The 18774-nt window shown below is 44.6% G+C and overlaps 1 protein-coding gene across 1 annotated transcript; it reads left to right on the top strand.

The window, feature by feature from the left end:
* Positions 1 to 3136: 3136 nt before the first annotated feature.
* Positions 3137 to 17462, top strand: LOC125011125 (nuclear receptor ROR-beta-like). Its single transcript, XM_047590158.1, has 10 exons — positions 3137 to 3588; positions 9570 to 9655; positions 9778 to 9919; positions 10617 to 11150; positions 12042 to 12163; positions 12407 to 12539; positions 13129 to 13236; positions 13585 to 13695; positions 14787 to 14899; positions 14988 to 17462. Exons 1-10 carry the CDS (start codon positions 3582 to 3584, stop codon positions 15147 to 15149), a joined length of 1518 nt encoding a protein of 505 aa, XP_047446114.1. The 5' UTR covers positions 3137 to 3581; the 3' UTR covers positions 15150 to 17462.
* The last annotated feature ends 1312 nt before the right edge of the window (positions 17463 to 18774 follow it).

Here is an 18774-nt window from a genome sequence, read left to right as displayed (position 1 = left end):
TAAATAGAGGGGAGGGAGGGATTAACGGTGCCTACAGAGAGAGAGAGAGAAAAAAAAACAGGGAGATTAACTGAATGAGGGAAGTGGGAGCGAGGGATTACAGCTCCGTGGAAGCCAGGAGCCTGAAATAATCCCGGCAAAACTGACTGGCACAGCGCAGCACATACAGTACAGCATGTGTGGTCTTGCGTTTCTGCCTTTCATTGCGGACGCCGGCACTTCTGTACACATTAGCACAAATTAGGAAATGAAAGGAATTGGGAGTGGCAAACAGGGTCCATGAAAAGCGCAGGTTAGATTCTCCTTTTCGCGTATGAATGCAGGCAAACCGTTTAGACAATGGCGTGTGAGAGCCCAGACTGGAATGTAAGGAGCTGATGCTGCTAAGGCAGGGAGACTGGCCGTGGGGCCCCACCGAAAACCATGTGCAGCCAATCAGTTACAGTTGGTCCCTCATCCCTACAAAGACTCTTTGATGTGAGCGAGGCCTTTAAATTCAATCGCGGGGAGTCACAAGGCAACGCGGGCTTTGATGTGAATCTCGATAAACCTTACGCCATTCCTAACAACAAGAAGCTTTTGCATAACAATAAGATGCCTGATTCAAACACAGGTCCGCGGGTGGGTGGGAAAATCTGATTTGCACTGTACAGAACACGGATCCACTGTGCTGGCTCTCTGCAGGAAGATGAATTCCAGGTGTCTGCACAATGTTGAAGGAAGTGAATCTTTCTGTAGTTCCCACATATCCTCCTACACTGTGTTTTATCCATCAAGACTTCCCTATAAAACACAATCTGCTTTATCTCATGGAGGAAAGAGGAGGCTGTTGTAAAGTGGACTGTGTTGTCTCGCTGCATGTGATGCAGTTCTGCTTGTTGTCACAGGCTATGATGTAAACATCCATCTATTTATCACTTCAGCTGGCCCGGCCTCCCCCATCTGTTCCCGCATCCTGTTATGCCACCTTCCAAACTCTCCCCGCTTCTCCTTCTTCTTCTCACCCCTCACTTTATCATCGGGCAACAAAATGTCTGCCATCTACGAAGCCGTGCCGAAGCCCCCCCCTCTTTCCCCCTGCCCCCCCCGCCTCCTCTTCCCCCTCCCAGCCCCTCTTCTCTCTGTGCTTCCTCTGCTGTCTAACCGAGCTGCGCAGCGGTTACGTAAGAGCTAAGGTCAAAGTGTCACTGCCGTTGTCAAGGGAGACATAGAACAGAGGGGCTTTGGAGGAGATGTGCACAGGGCGCAAGAGAAGGGAAAACAGCCGACACACACACACACACAAAAAAAAAAAAAAAAAAACGGGCTGAGGGGAAAAGCTGTGCAGAAAAGGCTCGGAAAGCAAGGATTTTTTTTTTTTTTGAATTCGTTCAGACACTGAATAAAAACATCAAGTGTTATGAATTTACTCTCGGCCAAGAAAAGGAAGTACATAAATAAAGAAGAGATACGCTGTAAGAAAAAAAGGAAGCGGGAGAGGAAAGGGGACTGCAGAGGAACAAACATAAGAAACTAGGCACGTATTTCTTTCCTCGTGAGCGTGACAGAAACAAATAAAAGAAGTATCTGTAGGTGTTCTGAGCTCCGCTGCCCCACTAACCTAGTTTGAGTAATCTCTGCCTTCGCGCTGTTTCATAACACCGCTGCCAGATCATTGCATCATAAAGCCACCCGCTACAGCAACACACGCCCCAGACCTACTCCCAGCACCCACCGAGCTCCTCAGCGGCTCCCACAGTCACACACTGTCCCAGGCAAGCAGTTACATAAGAAACAGAATCCATTTTACTTATTGATTACAATTTGCTGGCGCAAAATGAGATCATTGATAAGAGCACAGAGGAACACATTTGGTACACAGGCTACCAACATACACATACATAAACATATGTACATAAAAGAAAAGCAGGTTAATAGAGGGATGGATGCAAATGGACAAATAAATAAATAAAATGCAAATGTTATAGCAGCCTCTGTTAGATGAGTTCCTGCTTGTCCAGGGATGAAATACGGACGTGAAACAGGAACCAGCCTCGTGCAAATCTAACATTACGGGGTCAGCGGGTGTAAAAAAGTCCACGGAGTAGCTCTCTGCAGGGTGTAAATTGAAAGATGGTGAGCAATCACCGTGAGTGCAGCCGGGCCTATACTCCGAGCCTATTCTTCATGATCTGGTCAAACACCACTGTGGAGGAAAACTGAACGGAGAGCACAAGCTAAAATATACATATATTTTCTCATTTCTTAAAGGAACAAATGATCATGTTCATAAACAGCATGACGGGTATTAAAGGTGACATTAATAATTGAGAGGTATTGTGCAAATAGGAAATGAAGAACGAGTGAGGAAATAACGCTGGCTTTCAACCTGGCTTTTGATTCTGGAGACAGTTGTGTTGTTGGACCCTGCATAGGCCTGGAAGGAATTCATTTTCCCTCTTAATTAATCTACCGGTTATTTAGTCCAATAATGATTGTTTTATAGAGCCGCGGGAAAAAAAAGTTAAAGTGTCATTTTTCATGTTTATGGAACGAGGCTGAGAAAGCTGTCAGAGTGTAAAAATATATATATATAATTTAAGATTATTAAAATGACAGACACTGAAGGAATAACTTGAGTTTTGGAGGGGGGAAAGGGAAATCAGAATACACTGGCAGTCTATCAGGAACAAACTCTGCTACTGTCTCTCCAAAGGAAATTGCCACTATAATGTTTTCCCTTCTGCAAATCAGCAAGTCCATATGTTTTACATAATGTCAACATTTGGTTCATATTCACTGAATAAGGTAAATAAGGTGTCCTGGAAAACAAAGAACCTGTTGGATGGCTCCTTGGGGCCTGTTCTCACTTTGGCAGCTCCTCAGGTATGAAAGGTACCGACATAAATGCAGAGACCCCTGTAGGGGTCCACAATAAGTGGAGGTTTCCACGTGAAGTAAGGCAAGGAGAAGGCTGACGACATTTGAAAGCAGAACTGGCTGCGGGTTTAATTGCCTTCCCGTTGACTCCTGGGTGGTTATCAATTTTATTTCTCCCAGAACCGCGGCAAAGAAGAACTGAGAACAAGTCAATCATTTGCACAGCCACCTTAAACTCGCTCCCGACTGCGCGCTCCCGCGAGAGCTGTGAGAGGAGCCGTCGGCAGTGAGATCATGTGAGAGTCCACGCTTGGAGAAAGTAGGTTAGCAGGGTAGACTGAGAGGAAAGCAGGCGGAGAGTCACAGAGCAGAGAGGGGGTCCGAACACCGCTCTTACATCGTGGGACTATTCTGTCAGAAGGAAAAAAAAAGTTGATCCAAACCCATTCGCCAGGGCTCTAGAGACGGTTACGATGAGAATTAAAGTGACTTCCTGCACTCTTGTATTTTGGTCGGACTTAACCGAGCGATAACGCAGAGGACTTTGGGCTAGTGTTTTTTCAGTTCTTTTTTTAAAAAAAAAAAAAATTTGGCTGCAGCCTTGGACGAAGTTAATATTCACGGAGCCAGCGCTTCTATTCGCCTCTATCCTGTCACCTAACAGTAAACCCATGTAGACGAATACTCGCCGGTTCCACTGAGAAAAAAAAGAAAACACCAAAATGAGAGGTAAGTTGATTTTATGTGGCGATACCTGTGAGCATGTTATGTTGAACTTGGCAAAAGACCGCGGTGGGGTTTTTGATCGGGCTGGAACAGCCACATGTGTGCGCACAGGGGACTTGAGTGCGCCTGTTTTCCTCCCTGTGCGCATTAATCCCCCATGACTGGATTGTGGCTGCACTGAGCTCGAGGCTGCATGCTAAACACTGAAGTTGTGCATGTACTGAAAGAGATCCGGAGGCATGCTGTTCTCTCATGAGGATTAACTTTGGCTAACTGGATACATTTAGTTTGTAATCACCCATTTCATATCTGCCCACGATACATTTAGGTCAGATTTAGGTTTGCATATGCGTAATCTTGCGCTTTTAAGACTTGTCTGTGCAACATCTGTGTCTTTTTAAAGAAATGTCACTCGCAATGCAACTCATATCACACCTGTGAGATCTATAGGTACACTTCGCCAAGGGATCCATGTTACGAGTTACGCAATGAGGAGAGGGAGGGGCATAAGAGGAGATTGTTGTTAACCAAAACTAGAATTATGTAATAGAGATGTTGTTCGAGCTTATCAGGTTTCTGATCCGGTGATTTAACAAAGTCAGTGGTGTAACTGACACCAATTCACACACAATAAGCATTATAAAAAAATTAAACCTTTTTTCTCTGACATTCATAAGCATGCAGCCATTTCATGTTGTGATTAGTTTTGGATTTTTAAAAAAAAAAAAAAAAAAAAAAAGTCCTAAATGTGTCAAACTGTAAAATGAATTCCACAGCTGACTTTATTAGATCGATCTGAGCCTTGTCGGTGCAGTCATAAGGTTGTTGTGATGCGGTGACTGTGCCAGCATGGCTGACTGTGTGAGCGCACAGAGGGAGAGAGACCTGGCTGTTCCACTGACCTAGTTATGTCACCCAACGTTATACAGTACGCACAGCGGAGGGAGGGTGGGAAGGCTATGGGAAGAGTCGTGCCGCCGGACGTGGAGCGCCATGTGCGGTTACAGGCGCGCGCTGACGGTCGCCCTTCAACGTGTCGCTCTCTCTGACACGGCCTGCGATTGAACTTGACCGGTGGTGGAGATTATTATGGAGGAATGCGTCTTGCATGCAACTGATAGTTGAACATATTTTAAAATTAATCCAAATATCCACCAAGTTCAGCTCACATTCACTTGAATTTTTATAGAGCACGCCCATACCAGCCTTATTGTGACAAATCAAAATATGAATTCAAAGGAACTCATCTGCCCGTAACAGTTTGGCTTCACATCTACAGTTCACCCATTAACTCCTTCTTAATGATTACTAATGCATTTTGTTGCCCGGACATGATCAACATGTCTTATTAAGATATTACCTGCAGGAGCATTTGTTTTCTTGGCAGGGGAGGACAGAGATAGATTATTGCAAGAAAAAATGTGAGGGAGGGAGTGAGAAGCATGGGGGCCCCTGGTGGAGGGTGGTTCCCCTTTTGGCAGGATATCCAAATGTAAACAAACCGCAGCCCTTTCTTAGCTCGGCCGCACTCAAAAATGTAGGGTAGTCTCACAACTTGTCGCTTCTCCGCTGAAAAAGCACGTCAGCATTTTTTTTTATTATTATTTTTATTTTTTTTATTCCATGCTTGCACATATTATCGCTTTAGTCCAAATGGTTGAGTCACTCCAGCAGCTCTGGCTGGCTGACAGGATTTTAGAGGAATGTTGTGATGTCTGAACCTCTTGACACTGAACTCTGATTTAGTGTGCCAGGCAGCGGAGGGCGCCTATACGAAATGTATTACTTTTATTTATTACGTGTAGACACAGTGGAGAGATCATAAGACTCATGTCACACACTCACTCCCCTCTATAAGAGGCCTATGAAATTCTTGGGTCTGTTCTAATCTCCCCCCGTGGGCCTCAGCTTGGCCTCCACTGGTATTTGCATCCTTTAAAATAGAGCGAATACACCAGCAGCCAGACAGCCAGATTATGTTTGTGCATGTAGGATATGTTCAGTCTCCACAGCATTGTGCTGAATGACACAGTTTCCTTCCTGGTTTTCTACCAGAAGATCTGAGAATAAACAAAAGTTCGCTTTTGGATCTGCAAAGTTATCTTCCTTCTCGAGGCATGGGCGACTCCTCCAGAGCAGGGAAACGAGCTAATGTGGAAATCATTACCGTGCTCGGCTCTTATTTGATTTCAAAGAGGAAAAAGGCGACGAGGATGCGATAGGGATCTGTGCAACGCTGAAAGCCTACACCCCGCTGTGAGGCATGACACAACGAGTGCTCTGGTGTTTCTATTGTGCATATATAGAGCCCCCCGCCCCAACCACCTCCTGTTGAGCGTGTTGTCTCATTCTTGCGAGCAGGTAGTGAAAACATTTGAAGAACACCGTGTCCACACGGCTGCGTGTCAATCTGTCACTGCAGGGCAGTCAGAATTCCTTTTTCTTATTGTAAACTTTGTGTCAGGCAAACAACTCCTTAAGATGGGGTTTTAGGAAAATAAAACAGAGAGAGTATTTGTTTCGGATGCGGTGGTGAAGATGTGGAAAGTCACAGTTTCCATTAATTTTCCTTTGTCATGTTACTGACACACTGACACACTGACTGTTTGGCATGCCAGCCGGGGAGGGAGGGGGGGCTCCTGTCGGAGAATTATTGGCTGTTTGTTCCTCATTAGACACAGAGAGGTGAACTGTTGGAAGCACAAAGTCAGTGATTTTTCTTGAGCCTCTCCCTACCCCACCCCTCGCTGAATTAGCCTTTGCAGAGATAACAAGGTTACACGTTTAGTGGCCTGATAAACACTGTGAGGCCAACGCGCTGCCCGAACCGTTGAGGTATCTTTCCCCGCTATTATTCTGAGAAGAGGTTTGGGTGTGCCGTGCAGTCACCTGATATACTCAAACACCGTTCTTTGTTTGCCCTTTGCTTTACTTCTCCTGATTTACTGCATTTCACAACAGCGATTTGTGACTTAGTTAATGCGTCATCGAATGATAAATGAGTGCAGGCTTCATTTAGCATGTTAGAAAGAACAACAAGCCTGCTATTGATGGTTGATGGTTTTGGGAAAGCTGGCTGTCTCAAGAGAGCTAAAGGTCAGATGTGTCACGCTGGTGTTCACCATATTTCAACATTTACATACGGGGTTAAAGGTAAATGTGGTTTTAATCCTGCTGCTGTTGCGTCCGTCAGAGGTTGAATACTTATTGTGTCTCTTAAGCTAACAACAGGTGTCAAATGATAACAAAAAACAACCTTTCTGATGTGCAGACAATAAACTCTTATGTACATATTTTAGTTAGTTATTAGTTTTTTTATCATAACACATATTTTTTTCAGTTTTGGACATTAGGTCCAACTTTAACAGTTCAAATGCGTCAAGAATGAACAAATCTAATAATGTATAAGAGTAATCTGTAGTTAAAATACCAGAAACCCTATTTTTCTTTTCCACTGAGTGGATCCTTCTTCAAAGTTAATCTTCTGTGCCATTTTAATTATTTGCCTGTATGTGCTCGGCCCTTTTGCAGTTTAAGCACAACAGCCGCATTAACTAAAGAAACACAGAGGAGGTGCATCTGCTGCTGTCTGCGGTCGTGCATGCATATCGCCGCAGACTCGCCGAGGAGGAGTGAGGGAGTATGTGTGCGTAGCTGTGGCATCGGGGGCGGGCAGGCGGCCGGGCATCTCTGGCTCTCAGCGCATGACAAGAATAGACAGGGCTCAAGCAGAAGCTCAGTGTCAAAAGAACGGGGGCGGTGGGGGGCGGGGGCCGAATAGCTGACATTCAAGTTCAAAGTTGGCTCGAGTGGATTGTAGCCAAGTACAGTATGAGCCATTACGGCCGTGCCAAATGTGGTTTGTTGTTATTAAAAAGGCACAGGAAAGCTTAAATTAGGCCGAACAGAAAGAGGCTTGTGGGAAATTAGTGAGGATCTGTGTTGTGTCTGCTGAAGTCGGTCTATGATCCTCTGCTTTTTAATTTTTCTGTTATGTAATGTAGTCGCTTGTCTTAGGAAGGCTACAGAGGCCTTGGAGGTTTTTTTTTTTTTTTTTTGGGAGAGGGAGGGGGGGCGCGCAGTGTGGATTGCTCCGCTCCACCTTAAAACTGGCCTGCATCGAGTCGGGACTGCGCTCGCCTCTCTTCTCCTCCTCCCCCTGCAGTGGGAAAGTGTGTCAGTAGGACAGAGTGTCCACATGGGCTGACAGGCTACAGCGCCAGAGTGACGGACGGCTCGGCCAATACCAAGGCGGCTGCGAGGGCCGCGCAGCCAGTGGGAAGCGGAGAGGCTGGGGAGGGCGGGGCGGCGGTGTTGCTAGAGTGAGCCTGCTGAATGAGTGTTGTGAGGAATGCTCACAGACAGGAGTTATATAATCGAGAGATGAGGGAGGGGCGGAGGGGAACTTGAGAGAAAGAGAGGAAGGGAGGGGGAAGAGAGAGATATTTTTCCATTGCATGCCTGCAGCTGCCCTGATCAGTTAGAGTATTTTAGTCAACAGTTTTTAGAGGAGAGACAGCCGACTGTGTCGTTAAGTAGGAAAAGAAGTGGAAAGTTGTGTTTTCCAGTACCTAAGGGTGCAACAATTCTTTCTCAATCCTTAAGTAGTTTTCCACACAACATCCTCACATCTAATGCAAGCAGTGATTAAGTGAATCAGGCAGGGACTGTACCGACATCTTATAATATAGTTGTTGTTGTTGTGTTTAAGTCAGCCAAGAACGAAGGAGTCTTTGTGCGTGTGTGTCATATGTGCAAGTGATGTGTGTCATGTGGTTCCCTATCTGTGTACTCTGTTCCCTCATGGGGCCCACATACAGGGTTCAGACTAGCGCAGTTCATGGCGAGTTATCTTCTCTTGCACAGCGCGTACTAATTCTGGGACAGTTTGTTTATGAGGTTATTGGCTCCAGCAGAAGAAATTAAACAATGCCATCGAGCTTGTAAAACTTTGATCGTGACACGCATTGACCTGTTTTGCTTTCCAGAACGAGTTAATCATTTGCTAATGACGGTCATATAAAATGACCACAGCACTTCTCTATTAATCATGTGTTCAGCCATATGCTGCAAAGAGTAAAGGTCAGACACAGTCATAAAAGAGATACAGGAAAGTCAGAAACCCCCCCCCACCCCCTCCCGAAAGATAAGAACTTAATATCACAGGCCTCCTCAGTAAAGTCCTAATTTGTGTCAGCGAGGGATTAACAAAGTTTCAAATACTCAGTGTGTATTGTCAGTGAAATCTTCAATCCGAAGCTCAAGGGCTCCTGCAGAGTAAAAGTAATATAATGACTCACTGAAAAGGAAATTGTTAAAAGCCCCACTGCTGCGTTTTTGTATCAGCTAAGAAGCAGAGGATGGCCTCAAATAGAGCACACAGAGTTACAGCAGTCCCACGGTGACAACACAAAAGCGTGGGTGGCCTTTTTTTATGGTCCGCAGGCGATACAAGGTTGAATTTGAAGAAATGAAAAGTAAAAAAAAAAAAGATAGCACAAGAAAATCTTATTTTCCAAGAGGAATATCTGCATAGAGACAGAGTGATTTACTTAAAATCAGTGTAATATACATATCAAAAGATATTGTGTCTGAGCTTCAGATAAATGGAGATTATTAATGACTAACTACACCTGGGGAGATCGTGGTCAGAGAAGAAGAAACCAACGTTCAACTCAGGGACGATTGGAAGCAAACTGTCACCAGAATCACTTTTAAGAGGGATAATGGGAGTTTTCTGTGAAATATTATTCATGAAGAAAATAACTGAGAAAAAAAAGGAAAAAGCCAATGTACACTGACGTGAGCTGACAGTACCAGTTATGGGAAACATGTGCTTCTTTGAAAGTCTGTGTTATGACTGAACAGATGTTGTGCACAGTGATGCTTCATCATTGATCAGATTCTGACTGACTGCGATCTAAAGTGTCAGTTCGGAGCAGCTTTCTGACCTCTCTTGTCTTTTCTCGTTTTCTGTCCCACAGCTCAGATCGAGGTCATCCCCTGTAAGATCTGCGGGGACAAGTCCTCAGGTATTCACTATGGAGTCATCACCTGCGAAGGCTGCAAGGTGAGTGGGAAAAGAGGGGAGGGGTAAAGCCGGGAAGCTGAAACGCAACCTCACGCCGCCGTTTTGGCTGAAGTTTGCACATCATTTACGGTGTTTGCTTGCGTGTGTTCGTGTGCGTCTAGGGCTTCTTCCGCCGCAGCCAGCAGAACAATGCCATGTACTCATGTTCCCGTCAGAGGAACTGCCTGATTGACCGAACCAACCGGAACCGCTGCCAGCACTGCCGCCTGCAGAAGTGTCTAGCTTTGGGCATGAGCCGAGACGGTAAGCAGCGCGCCACGCTCTGACACTCCAGCCTCTGTACACACTTCCTTTTGCCCTGGCATTCACTTTTCGACCGCAAACGTATTTGGTTAAACTTGAGGGAAGTGAGATAGATGTTAGTTGCCGGAGCCCAGGGTGAGTGTGCCTTTAAATTAAAGCTGATATCACGGGAATCCGAAGCCCTCGGCAGAAATGTTCCACATCAGCTGTCGTGAGAGGGCCTGACACTTGTTGCCTTCCTCTGTGGCCTTCAGAGAGAAAACACACACAGTCTGTAGACTGAGAAGGTGATGAACCGTCATCATACAAAACTGGTACCATGTGCACACGAAGCTGGTGTTTTTTTTTTGACTGGCCGTCTCCAAAACAACAACAAACTTTCCCACTCTGGATGCAGGTTTCAAAAATGTGCGGTTTTCGGGCTCTGAAAACACCAGCTCCGTTACAGACAGGGCAAACGTGGCCTTAATATAGACGCCGGAACATACAGTACTCATGGATAAGGTGACAGATGCATATCTCTGTAAATTAGACTGAGGGAGCAGCTTCTGAAAGCGTGTGTAACCGGTGTTACCACGGTGATACTGCAACAAGCAATGTGAGGGGTCTGGGCGGTAAAATATATCTATGTGTATTTAAATCAGCTGTGTTTGTCTCCTCTGATGAATTATATTTCTCATTTACTTTCTCCCTGCAGCGGTGAAGTTTGGGCGCATGTCGAAGAAGCAGCGCGACAGCCTCTACGCCGAGGTTCAGAAGCACCAAAAGTCCCAGGAGTGCGGGGGCTCCACAGGCGGGGGCTCCACTACTCTGTCTTTACCCAGGGACGACGGCATCTGCGGCGGCGGCGCGGAAGACGGCGAGGAGGGCCTGAGCCGGTCCTACAGCTGCGGGGGCTCCAGCTCCACCCTCAGCGACCTGGACGACATCGCGGCGCTGCCCGACCTCTTCGACCTGCCGCTGACTCCCGAGGAGGCCAGCGAGTACTGCAGCCTGGAGCTGCTGGGGGGCGGAGGAGCCAGCACCGGGAACACCTCCAACTCGTCGTCCTCCTCCTCTTCGTCGTCTCTGTCCTCGTCCAGTCAGAACTCCCCCCAGCAGACCATGCTCGACGGGGCGGACGCCAGCGGGATCCAGCTCCTGCACACACACTCTCACGCACATCTGCTGCTGGGAAACATACACGCACTGCTGGACCATCTGCCCGATGACTGCTCAATAACGGACCTCGGTGAGTGTTGACAATAACGAACAGCGAATTATTTCTCGTTGTTTACCGGCTATTTAAACAAAGAGAGCATTGCGAAGTAGCGTAAATTCAAATGTTAAAATTCCTCCCACCTTTTCTTTACGCAAAGTCAACCGTTCTTCTATATTCTTCTCACATGTAACTACTCTTAACAGTCCACCACCCGTTAATGTTGAGTTTCAGGGAAAAACAGGACAAGAAACGTAAGGTAAAAAAAAAAAGTAAAATATTTCGGGACACTGCGTGGCTATACAAAACGTACACTGGCTTTTAAATGAGAATTTATGGCAAATTCCAAGCAAAAGACAAACCCAATTCAATAAAAGACTAAAGACCCTCATAAATCAGACTGTTACATTGCAGAGGAAATAGAAAACAAATGGGTCAAGGACAATATTAATGGCCAGAGGAAAAGAGTAGTACAGTAGTATCTGTCCTTAAAAAACAGTGGTGGTGGAGTAGGAGCATTTAGAGTATGTAGGCACGGAGGAAAGTACATTTTTAGAGAGGTGTCTCCAGAGACTTCAAGGAAAAATACATTGTCATTTTATTTTACGGGCAATAATAAACTGCAGGGAGGCTCTGAACACTGGAGGCTATTAAAAGAAGCAGTAAGTAAATATTGTGACTGGTGGATAATAAGTGCAGGAGGATAAAAAAAAAAAAAAAAAAACGTGAAACAAGGTGAGAAAATGAGCCATTAGCACTCTTGTCAGTCAGCGGCTAACTTAATAGCGGAGCGGGGCGACGCACGTAGTGATTTCCGCTGGCATGATGCGCGATGCATAAACAGTACCACTGCACTCTCGCCGGCTTCCCACGGCACAGATCTGCTGACGCGGCCCTGACCTGTCTGCGTACTTTGGTTCACAGAGCGCATCACTCAGAGCATCGTCAAGTCTCACCTGGAGACGTGTCAGTACAGCGCTGAAGACATGAAGAGATTCACCTGGGCACAATACACAGCTGACGAAACGCGTGCTTTTCAGAACAAGGTACATAACACTCACTTCAGCGCCCAAAGGTGTGAAGGATTAAGCCATTCATATTTTTTTCATTTCATTTGCAGAAAATGAAAAAAAAAAAACTATCCTTAAGATTTTCTGTAGTCACACACACTTAAAGCACTTGAACTGGACATAAAATTACCGCTAATAATGTTAACGACGTGTTGGATGTTAAAGTAGCACATCATCTACTTACCGCTGATCTTGAGCCTCACTCATTTGTGTTTTCAGTCAGCCGAGTGGATGTGGCAACAGTGTGCGCACCACATCACCAACGCCATCCAGTACGTGGTGGAGTTTGCCAAACGTATCGCGGGCTTCATGGACCTGTGCCAGAATGATCAGATCATACTGTTGAAAGCAGGTCAGTGCCCAGTCTAACACGGCTCAAACACTTAGCTGTCTGAGTTCATTCTTCCAAAGTACTGAGTGTAACTAAGTGTGTAACTTGCTAACTGTAGTTCCTTCCTGTCGTTTTGTCTCCAAACCTTCAACCTTTGCCCTTTTATCTTGTTTTTTGTTGTTTTTTTTAAAAAAATCATACGTGTATTTGTTTAAATAAATCACACATACTTATTTGACCACTGGTGAGAATTTCACTATTCAAATTTGACTTGTCTATTCACTATCTGCTCAACACATATATAAATGACATGAAATGCATATATCTGACAACGCGTTTACGTTGTGTAAATAATTTGAACTTTTAAAAAAAATCTTCTCGGATATCCACGTTATCCTGTCGATTTTTAAACTGTTCAAAAAAAAAAAATGTCTCATATATGCTGTGCACCCAATCTGGATTGAAAATTATTTACATTTTGTTGTGTGTGTTTTGTGCATGTTGGAGTACCTTGGGTCTTCGTTGTCCTCCCCTCCCCTCCCCCCCTGTCTTCTTTCTCCATCTCTCCATCTTTCCATGTCTTTTCTTCTGTCTGTGAATCTGCTGATAGGCTGCCTGGAGGTCCTGCTTATACGTATGTGCCGAGCATTCAACAGCAACAACAGCACCATTTTCTTCAACGGAAAATTCGCCCCTGCTCAGTTCTTCAAAGCACTTGGTGAGGATCAGATGACAGTGTAACTGCGCAGACAGTGTCACTTTCTCATCTTTTGTGAAACCTGTACAGTACTTAGCATTGAGATATTTAAGAAATGTGATGTACCTCTGCATTATACAGATCTGTTGAGTGGGGAATTTATTCCGTATCTGATGAGATGCCAGACAGATAGTGATTGCATAAGAAAAAATACTATTTTTATTTATCTCTCAATGGAATTTACACGAGGCAGACGCCTTAGATAGTCCTTTTACGTCTCTCGGTTCGGTCGTTAACAGGCTGTGATTAAGCAGACACTTTAATTAATTGTTTTTAACAATGAATCAATTAAACCCAATTTTTGTGCAGGTTGTGACGACCTGGTCAATGCAGTGTTTGACCTCGGAAAAGGACTGTGCCGTCTACAGCTGTCTGACGAGGAGATGGCTCTGTTCAGCGCCGCCGTCCTCCTGTCCCCTGGTAATTACCCTCCTCCTCGTTCTCAGTCATACACACATTCAGAACTGTTTGAGCAGGGGAAGTGCACTATGTCACGTTCCTCCAAGACCGCGTGGCTACATGAGGATCCAAAAAAAAAAATAGTCACATTAATTTTTTTTAACTGCTGATTTGTTCAAAAATGGCTGCTGCTCAAGGAAATTCTACAGAGGGTATGCACTGACTAGCTAAATAAAAGATGTTAACGTTAAGAGATTTACTGACAAGTAAGATTAGCCATACAATGCTGTAGCGTCTGACCAGACATTAAAAGGACGACGAGGAGTGATCACAAATATTCCGTTTATTATTTGATTGTTATTTCTTGTTGGAACTGAAATAGTTACTGTCGACCATAACTACACCAAAACAACAACAACCACAAACTTACCTGGCAGCCATTCAGGACGTAACTGAAGGTATGAGTTCATCAAAAAATCTGCATAAATTAATGTAACCTGTCACTAAAAACAGAACCTGAATCACAACACCAGGTTTCTGTGTCTGGATTCCATCGTTTACTTCTCTTTTGTTTGGCAGTCGGAGATATCTGTAAAAACATATCTCTGACTGCTTTTCAAATCTGTTGGTAAAGTCAATCGCAAAACAACTCTTAAAACTGTAATCAAGCTTATGATTCAAATTAATGCTGCTAATCTCCATGCTCAGCTGTCACTTTTTGCCACTCAATGGCCGTAACCACGGAGACGCTAGCTGTGATGTCACGTGCATACCCTCTATGTAAGTCTCCTGTAGAAGTCTCAAATGTTGCTTTCTTAAATTATTGCATATTATTTAGCACAGTTTAGAGTTTGCATCATAAAACAAGTCACTTTTCCTGCCACGCGTCAACTGTTGACTGAAAATAAGCCGCTCACCAATCATGCAGGTCTGAGAGTAAGACACACCAGTTATATCGGCCTGCATAAGGGTGTGTGAGGACGTGTGAGGTGACGATGTCTAATATTTGCTGTCACTATATTACCTGGGAGCTTACGCAGAATATAAATGGAGATTTGATTTGCAACAACCCCAAGTACCTGAGCTAACGGGTTAATATTTTGTTCCCGTAGATCGGCCGTGGCTGACAGAAGGCCAGAAGGTTCAGAAACTCCAGCAGAAGGTCTACCTGGCTCTGCAGCACAGTCTACACAAGAGTGGCGCTTCTGAGGAGAAACTGGACAAGGTAAACACAAGCGGCGAGCGCTGCTACTCTCAACGCCACGCAGTCACACATTCAGACATTTACCTTTGCGTCTCTTCTGTCCCCACAGATGGTGTCCAAGCTGCCCACCATGAAGTCTATCTGCAACCTCCACATCGACAAACTGGAGTTTTTCCGTTTGGTTCACCCAGAGACCGCCTACAGTTTCCCGCCGCTTTACCGGGAAGTGTTTGGCAGCGAGATGTCACTGCCGGACTCCACTGACAGCTAGACAGACAGAGAGACAAACAAGAGAGGTCGAGAAAGAGAGACAGGGAAGCAAAAGGAGAGACAGAGAAGGATAGAGATGTTGAAGCTCAACAACCAGCAGTTAAGAGACAATCCAGGACTTTAAATACTCCGTCTCCCATGATCCCAAAGTAGTCCTCCACTTTCCCAGCAGGCAAAGCACCTTACACTACAGACCACACATGCTCATGGTCCTCTGCCTATTGTAGCATATGGGCAATGTAGTAATACCACAGTAGCCCACTTAGCACTCAAGAGCTCGAAGCTCTAACACCTAACAACTGATCCACTTTGGATCGCTCAACCAGTAATGAATGTACCTCATCAAAAAGCACCAGTGCACAAGCAAGAACCCAAAAATGAATGTACACCCCTGCCACTCTGAGACAGTTGAACACATCTTGCTGTTAATGCAGCTCTCGGTTAATATTCCTCTTTATTCATGCATCTCAGTACGGTACGCATGCGTATTCGTACGGACGACATCCTTGTACTGACCACCACTTAGGGACCAACATCATGAGTCAGACTCCGATACAAAACAGAAAAAAAAAAACACACACCTGATATGACTCACAGTTTAGTCTGTACGCATTAACCAGCTCAGAACCACTTTACCACACATTTGGACAGTGTTCGGTGCTGCCTTTTTGTAGGCTCTTGTAATGCAATGAGAAACCTCAGTCCCATGCACCCCTTCCCTTGTAAATGCCACTTAGAGACAGGACAAGATGAAATTATGTTTAATTTATATACACATTTATAAACAAATATTTTAAATAAGAATGTAAATAGATGACTATATATATATATATATAAGTATATGGAGGGAGAATGTGTGAGTTCAGTTCAGAGCGAAAGGATAAAAGACAAAAAAAAGATGTGAGAGGAGGGACGAAAGATGGACAAGCGAAGAACGCTGATGTTTGGACTCGAAACATTTCTTCTGGACAATTTTTTTTCCTCTCTTGGCAGTACTCTCAGGTTTTCCATGGCAACGACCCCCTCTTGCCTCGACGGCAAGCGACGGGGTGGACACTCGTTGCGACTGAATGCGACTCAGCAGGGGAGGCACTGTACTCAAACAAAGGCAAACAAATATATACCGCCTTGCATTTAGACTGCTGCCCTCCCTGCCTAAAGAGACAAGAAGACGAACAGGACACTAAGGAAAAGAAAAAAGCAAGGCAAAAGATGATTTCAAGAACTGTATTAAAAGGGGGTCTCCCCCGTCTGTTTCTAACCAGCAGCCTGTTCAGTAGGCGCAGAACAACTGTCTTTCACTCATGTTTCTGTTGGTTAAAGGCCGGGATGAGGGTGGTCCATAACATGTATCATGAACCCTCCCTGCTGGTTAGTGCAACTGTATTATTTTGTACATTTGCTGTTCCTCTCTCCTTTAGTCCCAAAATCCAACACTTACCAAGCACTTATACTTTCCTCTTTCTCACTGGACACTAGTTTAAGCCCAGACAGAGTTGCCAGCTGCCCCCTGAGTTGGCCAGTAAGCCAGTAAGACTTCAGTTAATCGGTTTTATTATTATTTTTTGAATTCTATATCTGTCACACAAGGTCTTGCATAAGTGTTTACATTTTCATGTACATAGCAAATACAAATTCTGAAGGTTATAGCATTAGAATGATGATGATGATGATGATGATCATGTCTTACTTGGGGTGCTGCGAAGTTCTTGAGCAGAGTCTGATAGACTGCTGCCTGCTTCTCAGGGAGCCAGCTGTGATCTCTTGTCCCTTTATCACCAGTGTCGTCTTTTAGCCTTGTACACCCAGCCTCACACCTTTGCACCTAAGATGAGACCCATAACCATAATCACTGTGGACGTAAGATCTATTTTTGTGAATGTTACTCACAAAGTGTCAAAGCCCTTCCCGTTTGTCCTAATATTGTAACATTAAATTTAAGATTCATAGAATAATTTAAAAAAAAAAAGAATCAGTTAGAGTTTAAGATGAATTTCATTATTGGGGTTTAATGTTTCTTTTGCTGTGATTTTCATTTATCTGTCGGTCTTTTATCCACATTTTTCTTTCCGTGTCTCCACTTTTGTCTTGTAAAGTCAGTGATCTATTTTTTTTAATTGAAGAAAGACTAGGAAAAGTACAAACAAAACAATACCTTGTCTCCCTTCTCTTTCCCTGTATGACAAAATGTACAAGAGGTATATTACTAGTCCAAGAGTAACTGAGTCTCACAGCTCGATATATATTGTTGTCCATTGGGATACATTATATGTGGTTTTAAGAATGTAATAAATGGTTTCTTTTTCTTTTGAAATGTTCGTGTCTAATTCAAACATGCCTTTTCATGTTCATATATAGTGCAAATGTTTTAGCCATTTTGCACTGTTCAAAAATGGGTAATGTGTTACAAAAGGAAAGGATGTCACATTGTTTGATGGAATTGAAAATAATCAATCTAAAGAGGGTTGAATTCCAAGACACCCCAAAAAAATCAAAGTGAAAAAATGATGCGGCGGGTTAAACCAGTGGTACTCAGTAGTTTCTGCGGCCCCCACGAGCCGACGGACGGTGTCCTGAGGTGCGGTTGATGTCCTTTAACTGTTGTCCATTATGTAATGACAGAATCACTGGTCAAGTGAATAATGTGGATTGTGTCATTATCGCGGCACCTGTCAGTGGTGGGATATATTAGGCAGGTGAACATGTTGTCCTCAAAGTTAATGTTAGAAGCAGGACGTGGAAGGATTTGAGTGACTTAACACAAGGGCCAAATTGTGATGGCTAAACGACCGGGTCAGAGCATATCCAAAACTGCAGCTGTTGGGCGCTGACGGTTCTGACTGAACCGGTGACAGGGTCACGGGTATCCAAAACACACTGATGCACATGGGGAGCAAAGGCTGGCCAGTGTGGTCCATTATGGTTTCTTTTGTAAGGTGTTGAGTAACTGCAGACCAGTCACTGATGCCAGCACCTACAGTGGCCACATGAGCATCAGACCCAGGCATCAGACGATGTGCGTTGTTTATCTGTGGAACATACGGCACCAGGGTTCAAGTAACACAGCCTTGCCATTGCCATGTAGGAACTGTGACAATGTTCACGTGGTGGTAGGTGTCATAGTAACATCCACATAAATGCCAGGAACCAGGTTTCCAAGAAGAACTTTATATCAGATTGCTAGTGTTCTTTCCTTTTTTTTGTTTTTTTTGTGTGGCTGATTAGTCTTTAGGTCCGTATCCGTCACTTAGTACTTTTATGCAGGCGTCTGACTGGATCCAAATTCATTACGCAGCAGGTCAATGACCCTGGATATACTGCCAGTAAAATAAAAATCTTCAAAGACGAGAAGATAAGTCCAGCAGCAGATGGTCTGACCCTCAAAGAGCCCGGTGAGATAATATCCACAGAAGAGCTGTACAAGTACTCCAAGATGCAACTATCTACCTCCGCTACCGAAACACTGCACTGAGAATTGGTGCTGTGACCACCAAATACTGCCTTCAAATGACATGAACTGTGTGTCTATGTGTGTCTGGGTCAGGCTGCATCCTGCTGGGGATGGCTGCTGCTATCAAGGAGTGTCATTGATATGGGTGGTAAATGTCTAAGTAACATCTGCATGA

This window comes from Mugil cephalus, chromosome 7 (assembly GCF_022458985.1).
Source record: "Mugil cephalus isolate CIBA_MC_2020 chromosome 7, CIBA_Mcephalus_1.1, whole genome shotgun sequence".
NCBI classification, from domain to species: Eukaryota; Metazoa; Chordata; class Actinopteri; order Mugiliformes; family Mugilidae; genus Mugil; species Mugil cephalus.
The sequence above is the reverse complement of the archived record's forward strand: the minus strand, read 5'-3'. Positions and strand labels throughout refer to the sequence as shown.

Bases quoted from the DNA above. Each gene is read 5' to 3' on its own strand.
- LOC125011125 (XM_047590158.1), top strand. The intron at 12,164-12,406 runs GTACATAACACT...TTGTGTTTTCAG, and splicing joins CGCGTGCTTTTCAGAACAAG to TCAGCCGAGTGGATGTGGCA. The intron at 13,696-14,786 runs GTAATTACCCTC...TTGTTCCCGTAG, and splicing joins CGCCGTCCTCCTGTCCCCTG to ATCGGCCGTGGCTGACAGAA.